General features: G+C 36.8%; 1 protein-coding gene across 1 annotated transcript; it reads right to left on the bottom strand.

Annotated features, from left to right (window-relative positions):
• Positions 1-2,719: 2,719 nt before the first annotated feature.
• Positions 2,720-10,935, bottom strand: LOC124777904. The gene is made up of 2 exons (XM_047253451.1): positions 10,803-10,935; positions 2,720-3,212 (listed from the first exon to the last, which is right to left on the bottom strand). The coding sequence occupies exons 1-2, from the start codon at positions 10,933-10,935 to the stop codon at positions 2,992-2,994; spliced, it is 354 nt and encodes a 117-aa protein (XP_047109407.1). The 3' UTR covers positions 2,720-2,991.
• Between the last annotated feature and the right edge of the window lie 302 nt (positions 10,936-11,237).

Raw genomic sequence — 11,237 nt, forward strand, 5'->3', positions numbered from 1 at the left:
GTGGAAATCGCCCAAGAGATCGAAAACGAGCGGGACACCATTGCAACGACGAGAAAGACGGCTATAGGTCTAATTGCACGAAGGATACAGTGCACCATGTAAGGTGCCCTTCCCCAATTGGCTCGCTCTTCGGAATAATTTAGATAGATGGAGGTCAAACCCGAGAGGGGACCATCACGTAAGGCCGAAACGTTTGAGACTCCTTTTAGTCGCCTCTTACGACAGGCAGGAATACCGCGGGCCTATTCTAACCCCCGAACCCGCAGGGGGGAATTAACTGAAGGAAATGTTTCTACTAAATATTTTTTATACTTCAAGACTTACTTTATACAGAATGTTCTATAAACCTATATCATAATAATTGTCACATTACTATATTTATAAAACCAAATCTTATAATAATTCTTGGTAACTCATGTTACATTTCCAAGAAATGGTTTTTGCATGTGATAAAGAAAATACAAAAGTCTGCTCTGTTTTATGTGAACATTTCTTGTAAGTTTTACACACAATACCAGAAGATCTTATAAGTATTTTAACAAAGTTCCAAACATTTAACCTCCAATAAAATAAATATCAAAACATAATGAACAGGTAACTCGCGTTACAACATACGGTAACTCACGTTATATTGTCACAGATCAGAGTCAAACTTGAAATAACCACGGGAATTTACAACACTTTGGCCAGGGTTCACTTTTCTGATGAGCTTGTCTTTAGTATGTCTCATCTTTAATTAATTTCAGGTCACTTTCAAAACTTCCCATCTTTCATCATAACATCAACTTTAAACTCACCAATTTCAATTTTAGTAATATTACCAGGAAAATATGAATTGTCATATTTTACCACCACCCAGTCATCTACTTGTGTAGCTAGTAATTTTTTTGTTTTCCCCCGCAGCTGATGAAGTGGTGTGTCCTAAAATTTCATTATTATAGAGCGACAAGTGATGAATTTTAGAAATGTTCAAGAAAGGCTTGCAGTTCTTGATTAAGGCCGAGATATGTAGTTCTTTGCTTCTTTGGCTAAAATCGTCTTCACCCATAAGAACTGCTGTCACATTAGAAGAAGAATTCAACAATGCTTTTGCAAAATCTGTTGAACTGTTTACAACAGATTTCTTGCTTTTCACATGAGACCAAAGTTGGCATTTGACAGCCCCACCAATTCCATCCATTGGCCCCTTCCCATGAGAAGTTGCAAAGCACTTCTATATAATTCTTTTGGCATGACTCTTACTTAGAACTTTTATAGCCTCTGCAATATATCTATTTTTAAACTGGAAGCATGACCATGTGACCAGATTGTAACTTCTCTAATATTTTTTGGTATTTCTTCAAGAAGTCTATCAACATAGGTAATGACAGTGTTTCTTGTGTGGTCCAGATTATCAGATACCAACATGTAGGGGTGAGAAGTACCTGAATGCCAAATCATGGCAGTAAAAATACTAATTTGATTATGCTGCCAATGTGCACTTTGAATTTCATCTTGACTTACACATGTAAAATTTTCAGAAAAATCGATTTTCATCATGGCAGTTAGCATCGCAGAAGGCAGTAATTCCTTATCACTCTGATAGTTCTTTGATTGTTCTCTCTTTAAGTAGCAATGGTCTAAAAATTTAGGTCCCATGGTAAGAATATGATCAATAAGACTCTGTAATATACCTTCTTCTCTACTTTCAAAATTCTGCCATCACTCTCCTGCCACACATACCCTTACACACCATACTCTTGTACTCCAGTACATAAATCAAGAACTTTAACTGCCAATAAATCTTTACATTTCATGCACTTTCCCAATCAACAATCGGCACATAGAAAAAGTTCTGGCCAGTTATTGGTGGAGGCCTACTTAGGTATTTGAGGTACTGTGCTATGAAGAGAGTTAATAGCACAGATGAAATTCTCGTGATATCTGCAGAGAGACACGTTGTGTGGAAGTTTATTAGCAAGCATGAAATGTTTGGGTCTTAATTCTGCGAATTCACTTTTACCAATCACTTTGCTATTTTCTTTACAAAACATTGCATGGGCTTCTTTCAAAGAAAACGTCAAGTGTCATGTTGTATGTAATTTAGAACCGATCTGACTGCTTAAAGTTATAACTAATCCTACAAAAATTATGGTATCTCACATTACATAAATAAAGGTAACTCGCGTTTTGTGAATTAAATATCCTATACCAGGAGAAAGCTTCCAGGAGGAAATTTATTTGAGACACCAAATTATCAAGTACACTTATATGAGGGACAGCATGGTATAAAAGTTTCTATACTTTAATGTATTCTGTGAAAATCTTTAAAAAATTGGCATTTGATAACTCATGTTACACATTTTGGGTCAGGTTATATAACTGTTTTTGTATTTATCATGCTTAAATTGTTTGCTTCTAAAAATATACCAAAAAGAAGTTTTGCACTTTAAAGTGATATATAGACCATAAAGAATTATTATAAATTTCATTTTTTTTTCTTGCTCTGAAATTGATAAAATCTTCTACATGAACAAACTCAACAATATAGTCTTCAAAACAATGGTTCCCACATGTAAACAATAGGTTTTAGAGGGAAAAATCAATCTTGCCAACAAAATTCAATGCCCAACCTACTACATATGTAACGGGGGGGGGGGGGGGGGGGGGAATATTCCCACAGAGAAATTAATTTTTTGATAATGATTACTTGTATACATGGAATGACCCTATACAGAAAAACAAATCAGATGAAACATTGATTCACAGTTCAGCGGTTCTGCTATCTTTGATTTCCCCGACAGTCCTTTGTGAAGTTTTACCAGCAGAACTATAGTGAATTGTAGTTTAATGTCAGATTCCAAATTCACTCAGCTATTGCTTAACTGTTTATTGACATATTTGGTACCATTATCTGATCTGATAACTTAAATCTTCTTACCTATCTCTCTTTCAACCATGGTGTGAAAATTGGCAAATATTTTGCTCACTTTGTCGTTGGTTCTAAGGAAATTATAACTGCCTCCTGTAATGTCTTCTTCCATAGGCCCTCAAATGTCTGCATGTAGGTCGGGACACACACGTCCGGGCCATGTCAGGGCTGAGCGTCGGATGAGTGACGGCCGAGCTCCGGTCCATTCCTGCAGAGGTCACACATGACCAGGGAACGTCCGTGTCTTTGTTGTTCCTTGAAGTGACTCGGACGCGGTGATCTGTGTTTCTGTTTGTGAAAGCTGTAAAACATGTTCACTAATTTTCGTAATAATGAATTAGGAACTTATAGCACTTGCTTTAGACGAAGAGGAAAAAGGATGAAGGCAAACAAGAAGAAGAAAACTATGGATCCACAGAGCCTGGAAAACAAGACCAGTACAGGGAGAGTTTCGAACATTATTTTCTCATCTCATAAATGATGAGACTAAGTTTTATGAATATTTTAGGATGACGCAGTACACCTTCTGTGAACTTTCAAAGAAACTAGAACCAAGACTGAGAAAAAACTGACACTTTCTGGAGAGTATCAGTTTCACCCAAAGAACGATTGCCTGTTTTTTTAAGGTAGGTTAAAGAAAAGTACACAGAACACAATTAATAAGAAGTTTTAAGAACAGCATTTTTATTTTATTACTTTAATAATTGAAAGATAAATACGTAAGTTAGTAAATTATACAGTTAAATTTCTACTATCCTAAGAAAAACAAATGAGAACTATTCAGTGAATTAGTTTCTGAAGCTGATGAGGATGCAGGGGAACTTGGAGGGTGATGGCTTTGGTTATTTATATACAAATTGTGGGAATCCCTTTGCAGATCCAAAAGCTGCTGTGTAGGTTCTGTTTACTCGTTTTACACAGGTTGCTGAGGAATTGGAGGATGATGGAGTGAATTGATGGACTGATACATCATTCATGAGTTGCTTCAGTTCAAAGTCTTGTACAATTGAAAAAATCCTACTTTTAGCTTGATGAAAGAGTAGTGGATGCAACGATTTTAGGGCTGGTGCTATACCAGCCAAAAAAGCATCAACTGGGTTTTGTATTTCTCTCTGTTTTTCAGCCTTTTTTTCTGCCAAAATGTAAGCCATGAGCTGGCTTGATGCAGATTCCCTTGGTTTAACCTCACGCTGAAATTTTCGTTTCAGTGGTGGCTTCATAAACGTGTTCTTATTTGAAGTGACGGACGAATGAGCTGAGGACGTCTGGGAATGCTGAGTGCGCTCTATCAAATTCTCTGTTTCACTATCCTGGGTTTTAATGATCCATTCTTCATCTGCAATGTCTTCTTGTGTAGACTCTTTTTCGTTTTCAACAATAGACTGCTCGTCTTGGGAATCTGTATTTGATTCTTGTTTATGCTCATTACTGTCTTGCGTGTAAGGAACATTCGAAACTGATTCTCGTTCTACCATGTAAGGTAGCAGGAACTTTAAGAGATCTTCATACTTATATTTATGTTGATGAACAGCAGCTTGTCCTGAAACAGTTTTCCTTTACTGCAGGATCTTCCTTAGTCGGTCATGAACAGATGCTTTTTTTTTTTTTTTTTTTTTTTTTTTTTTTGCGCATTCCTCTATTCCACCTGTAGCAAAAATATTTTAAATCGTGTATTTATATTACAAGGTTTAAATGCTGCAAATATTTTATAGATTATACAGTATTTCTCATCTTATACAGTTCAATTGTTTTCAAGTTCCTTGCTACAGGAGATTCCTTTAAAACTATTTCCTTCAGCTACAGGCTGGGAAACTCCACAGTTGGAGCTATCGTCCATGACATCTCTAGAGCAGTTATCGATTTATTGTTAGAAGAGGTGTTGCCTTTGCCGAAGGAAGAAAAATGGAACGCTATAGCTGAGGAGTTTTGGACAAAATGGCAGTTTCCAAACTGCATTGGGTCTTTAGATGGAAAGCACGTAACAATACAGGCTCCAAAAAACTCACGAAGTCTCTATTGGAATTACAAAAAACATATTCCATTGTGCTTCTTGCTCTGGTTGACCCATGTTATAATTTTATTGCAATAGACGTGGGAGCGTACGGAAAAAACTCTGATGGAGGCATTCTAGTAAATTCAGACCTTGGAAAGCCATTGGAAAACAATACGCTTAGCGTCCCAAAGAGTAAAACTTTACCCGGAATGATGTTGAACTTCTAATGGCAATTATAGGCAATGAAGGCTTTCCTCTCAAAACATACTTGATGCGACCATATCCTGGCAGGAACTTAACAAATGACAAGGCTATATTTAATTATCGTTTGAGTCGGGCAAGAAGAATATCCGAAAATGCATTCAGTATATTGTAACAGAAATTTCGAATATTTAGAAGAATCCTTCAGGGAGATCCTAATAACCTTGGTTTTTTGAGCCAAGATGGCCGCCGAGTAAGTGACGCCAGAAACCATTTCCAGAAAGTTAAGTGATTTAGACAGGAATATAATTTAGTTTAACGCTGACAACAAATTAAATACGTGCATTAGTGTATCGTTTAGTCTTGCTGTTAAAGGTTTGACTTTTATTTGCGTATTTTTTCAGAAAACACGAAAAGATCGTAACTTCGCGAAGTCGTGCTTAGGCTTAAATTTTGTAAACGTGTTTGTTTCTTGTTTCAAGGTAATTTAACTAGTTTCTCGGTAACAAATAAGTAAACTACCGTAAATAGCGTATAACTTCATTGTTTTAATACAGATTTCAGAAAAACAGCGTAACTTTATATCAGAAACTTGCCTATATACGTTTGTTTATAGGCCTATTCTCGTAACGTTTTTGGAGAATCAAAGTTAAAGTATCTCGTTTAATTGCCCTTTTTTCATTCCATCGAGTGAAATATATAATAAATAGCGTATACCTTCGTTGTTTTAATACAAATCTCAGAAAACCAGCGGAATTTTAAATCAGAAACTTGCTTATATACATTTGTGAATAGGCTTAATTCTTGTAACGTCTTTTTTGATTTTCGGTAATTTAATTGATTTATTCTAGCTAAAGTATTATTTTTGCCATGAGTGAGAAGTGCCTGACTTGCTGTAGAATTGTTAGTTCCGGGGTTTGGTGTGATGGATGCAGTAGTTTTTTTCACTGGGGGGACTGCAGTGGCGTGGGTGTTGGGAAAGTGGATCAGGCTCATCAGTGGTTATGTAGGATTTGCAGCAGAGATAGGAAGATAGTGGAACAGGAGGGGAAAATTGCTGCCCTTCAGGCTGAGCTAGATCAGGCTAGGGAAGATCTGGACAGGTTAAGGAGGGAGAAGGGCAAAGAGAGGTGGGAAGTGGCAACAGGTAGCAGAAGGAACAGGCCTAGAACTAAGTCTGACAGTTTTGTGGTGAATGTCAAAAATAAGTTTGACCTGTTGCTTCAGTTAGAAACTGATGAGCCTCAAGCAGAGGTAGGTGTAGACAGGACACAACAAACTTTCAATAGGAAATTGAAAAAGAATGTAGGAAAGTCATCGAAAAGGAAGAAAGTTTTGCTGTTAGGCAGTTCTCATGCCAGAGGTGTAGGCCAACTTCTGCAGGAGGAATTAGGACCAGAATACCAGGTCACAAATTTTTTCAAACCAAGTGCTAGTCTGGATCAGGTGACAGAGGATTTAGGTTCACTCTGTAAAGGATTTACCAGGGAAGACACCGTGGTTATTGTGGGAGGGCCAGGGAACAGCATCGACAGAGATCCTGGGTACAGTATAGAGTGTGACCTGGTAAAGATTGCGTCGGCATCGAGACACACCAATGTTGAATTTGTATCTGTCCTGAGACGCCATGACCGGCCTCATCTGAACTCTTCTGTTGGGAGAGTTAATTTGGAGTTGGAACGGCTGCTTGTGTCGGGAGCGGGGGCTCATATTGGTGTGGTTCCTGTTGATTATCTCAGTGGGTGGGACTATACCAGGCACGGCCTACATCTCAACAGGAAAGGGAAGGGGAAACTGGCTTGGGTAATAGCAGGAAATTTAAGGGGGGGAGGCACTGCCATGAATGGTAAAATACCAGTGGTTACAGGTGTTGGAGCAGCACCTTTTTTAGGATAGGTAAGACAGAAAGATGTCAAGTTCTACGAGAGGTCAGGATTGAAACAAATCTTCAGTTTAGGAAAGAAATTCAACAGCACAATTCTAGCACATTGGATCACCAATCACAGCTATCAATTATAAATTTTCACCAATCACCAGAAATTTTATCTCCACCAAGTTGTATCTCAGTCCTAGGTAATTGCATTGATGAACTAAAGTCACCCAACCCAATTGGCATAATCTGCCTCTCTGAACACCATGTGACCACTGGTATAGGAACTAGGCCTAAGCACAATGAGAAACTCAGACAGGAGAGTACTGCAAATGTTAGAATAAGGAAAGGTTCTCATAAAAGTATAATTAAAAATAATGTAAGTATATTTCATCAAAATATTGGGAGTTTAAAGAATAAAGTAGATGAGCTTCTGGTTTGTTTGGAAGATTTAGAAGCTGAGAATGAAATAGATATACTATGCCTGTCTGAGCATCACATTGTTACTGATATGGATAAGGTAAATGTAAGTGGTTATAAGCTCTCTGCACATGTAATGAGAGAAAATATGGAGAAAGGAGGAGTTGCCATATATGTCAAAAGTTATCATTGTGCAAAAAGTATAGAAACAAAAAAGTTTTGTGTAGAGAAACATATAGAAGCATGTGCCTGTGAGCTTAAATTAAATAAAGGCACATTTATAATTGTAACTGTATATAGGTCCCCATCAGGAAATTTTCATCTATTTCTGAAAAATTTGGACTCCTTGTTGTGCTATCTGTCAGACAGGGGGAAGCAAATTATTATTTGTGGGGACTTCAATGTAGATTCTCTGAAAGAGGGTAATAGGAAAAATGACCTTGAAGTATTACTCGGTTCTTTCAATTTGACACCCGTTATTGATTTTCCTACTCGGGTGGTAAAGGATAGCAGCTCACTGATAGATAACTTCTTTATAGACCAAGATAAGTTTAACCAGATAAATGCTCAGCCTGTTGAGAATGGTCTTTCTGATCATGGTGCACAGCTAGTTACAATATATGACATAGCTCCATTCAGCAATACTAAACAGTCCTTCAAAGTAGTACGTTCAGTCAACAATTTAACAATTGCAAATTTCAGGGAAAGCCTACAGCAGTTAGACTGGGATGAGGTGCACCGTGAACCTGATGCCAATTTAAAATATAATTTATTTCATGACATTTTTGTAAATGCATTTGAAAACTGCTTCCCCAAGAAAATAGTTAAATATACTCGTAAGAAACCTTGTAACAAACCATGGCTTACTAAGGGTATAAAAATATCTTGTAACCGGAAAAGGGAAATGTATCTGACAGCAAGAAAGAGTAGTGACCCAGAAACTATCAAAAATTATAAAAACTACTGTGTTATATTAAGAAAAGTTATTAAAAAATCCAGGAGTATGTGTATCATGTCTGAAATCAGCAACTCTGATAATAAAATTAAAACAATTTGGAATATTATTAAAAGAGAAACAGGTTAACCAAGAGCAGAGGAAGACAGTATTACCATCAAATTGAATGAAAACTTTACGAACAAAAAGTCAGAAGTTGAAAATATTTTTAATAATCATTTTCTAAATGTTGTGGATATAGTAGGATCCAGGTGTTCATTAGAAGATGCTAGGCTGTTAATGGAAGAGGCCATACCTATGCAATTTGATACAATTGAAATCTCACCCACTTCTCCCTCTGAAATTAGGAAAATAATAAACTTGCTTAAAAGCAAAAACTCACATGGAATTGATGGCATTTCCAGCAAAATACTAAAAGCTTGTTCTCAACAGATAGGTAAGATTCTCAGCCACCTGTGTAATAGCTCTCTGGAACAGGGCATTTTCCCTGATAGACTGAAATATGCTATTGTTATACCTTTGCATAAAAAGGGGGATAGATCTGATGTCAACAATTACCGTCCAATCTCCCTTTTAACAGCTTTATCCAAAATTTTTGAGAAAGTAATGTATTCAAGAGTAGCTTCACATATCTGTAAAAATGAAGTACTAACAAAATGTCAGTTTGGTTTCCAGAAGGGTTTTTCAACAGAAAATGCCATATATGCTTTCACCAGTCAAATTTTGAATGATGTGAATAACCGAACACCACCCATTGGGATTTTTTGTGATCTCTCAAAGGCTTTTGATTGTGTAAATCATGAAATTCTGCTAGACAAGCTCAAGTATTGTGGCATGAGTGGGACAGTGCACAAATGGTTTAATTCGTACCTCACTGGAAGAGTGCAGAAAGTTGAAATAAGTAGTTCTCGTAACATGCAAAGATCAGCACATTCCTCAAACTGGGGAACTATCAAGAATGGGGTTCCACAAGGGTCAGTCTTGGGTCCTTTGTTGTTCTTATTATATATTAATGACTTGCCATTCTATATTCATGAAGAGGCAAAGTTAGTTCTCTTTGCTGATGATACAAGTATAGTAATCACACCTGAGAAACAAGAATTAACTGATGAAATTGTCAATACTGTCTTTCAGAAAATTACTAAGTGGTTCCTTGTAAACGGACTCTCACTGAATTTTGATAAGACACAGTACATACAGTTCCGTACAGTGAATGGTATGACGCCATTAATAAATATAGACCTTAATCAGAAGCATATAGCTAAGGTAGAATATTCCAAATTTTTAGGTATGTCCATTGATGAGAGATTAAATTGGAAGAAACACATTGATGATCTGCTGAAACGTTTGAGTTCAGCTACTTATGCAATAAGGGTCATTGCAAATTTTGGTGATAAACATCTTAGTAAATTAGCTTACTACGCCTATTTTCACTCATTGCTTTCATATGGCATCATATTTTGGGGTAATTCATCACTGAGGAATAAAGTATTTATTGCACAAAAGCGTGTAATCAGAATAATAGCTGGAGTCCACCCAAGATCATCCTGCAGACATTTATTTAAGGATCTAGGGATATTCACAGTAGCTTCTCAGTATATATACTCTCTTATGAAATTTGTTATTAACAACCAAACCCAATTCAAAAGTAATAGCAGTGTGCATAACTACAATACTAGGAGAAAGGACGACCTTCACTATTCAAGATTAAATCTAACTTTGGCACAGAAAGGGGTGAATTATACTGGCACTAAAGTATTTGGTCACTTACCAAATAGTATCAAAAGTCTGACAGATAACCAGCAAGTATTTAAGAAGAAATTAAAAGAATTTCTGAATGACAACTCCTTCTACTCCATAGAGGAATTTTTAGATATAAATTAAGAAAAAGAAGAAAAAAAAACAAAAATATTAAAAAAAAATTAAAAAAATAAAAAAATAAAAAATAAAGAAAAACAAAAAACACAAAAAATAAAGTTGTTATATTAACTTAAGTATGTTGTTAAATTAACCTAAATATGTCATGTATTGGAAAATTCGACTCGTTCCACATCATTACGAAATATCGTATTCATGATCCATGAAACTAGAATTAATCTAATCTAATCTAATCCAATGACTGTGACGGCTGCGTGTGTACTGTACAACTTTATTCGAAAAATGGAAGGTTATAGGGTGCCCGAACAGAGGATGGATCAAAAGGAAACTGCTGAGGGATCCGGAGGATCTCAAATCTTCGAAACTTACCTCGAATTCGTGGGAGATCAACAGATGCTGCATTTGCTGTACGAGGACAACTAAAAAAATTCCTGAATTCTCGACAAGGGACTGTGGAATGGAAGAACATGTTGCCTTGGCGATATAACGATGACATAAACCAAACATCTGTTTGTAAAATAAAAAGTAAATAAATATCTTTCGGGTATTAAAACTTGTATAGTTTTTATCTTACCTTTCGCTTGTAGATCCGTTGCAATTGTCTCCCAAACTCTGTCTTTGTACTCGATATTCCTGTAGTTTTCACTTCGCTGATCGTAAATAACAGGAAACTTACGAACTTCTTCTATTAGTTGTTGCACATCCATGTTTTGTACACAGAACAGTCTTGCGCAGTTGCACAGCTCACAAGACAATTCTACCGTCAGGCCGTGTCCGTCACGTGAAAAATTAAACACGGCAAATCCCGCCCGGCCCGTTGAAGTTCCCGTGCACGGCCCGGTCAAGTGGGGCCCGCTACATTTGTTTTAATGATGTATTTCGTTCTCCGGGTGACAGCCGATCTCGGACGTGTCTCGGCACGGAAACGGTCCGGACATGTGTGTCCCGACCTTGTATCAGCTTTAATAGCTCAGTAGATATATTTTGACTTGTCACAAATGGTAATTTG

The sequence above is a fragment of the Schistocerca piceifrons genome, chromosome 2 (assembly GCF_021461385.2).
Source record: "Schistocerca piceifrons isolate TAMUIC-IGC-003096 chromosome 2, iqSchPice1.1, whole genome shotgun sequence".
NCBI lineage: Eukaryota > Metazoa > Arthropoda > Insecta > Orthoptera > Acrididae > Schistocerca > Schistocerca piceifrons.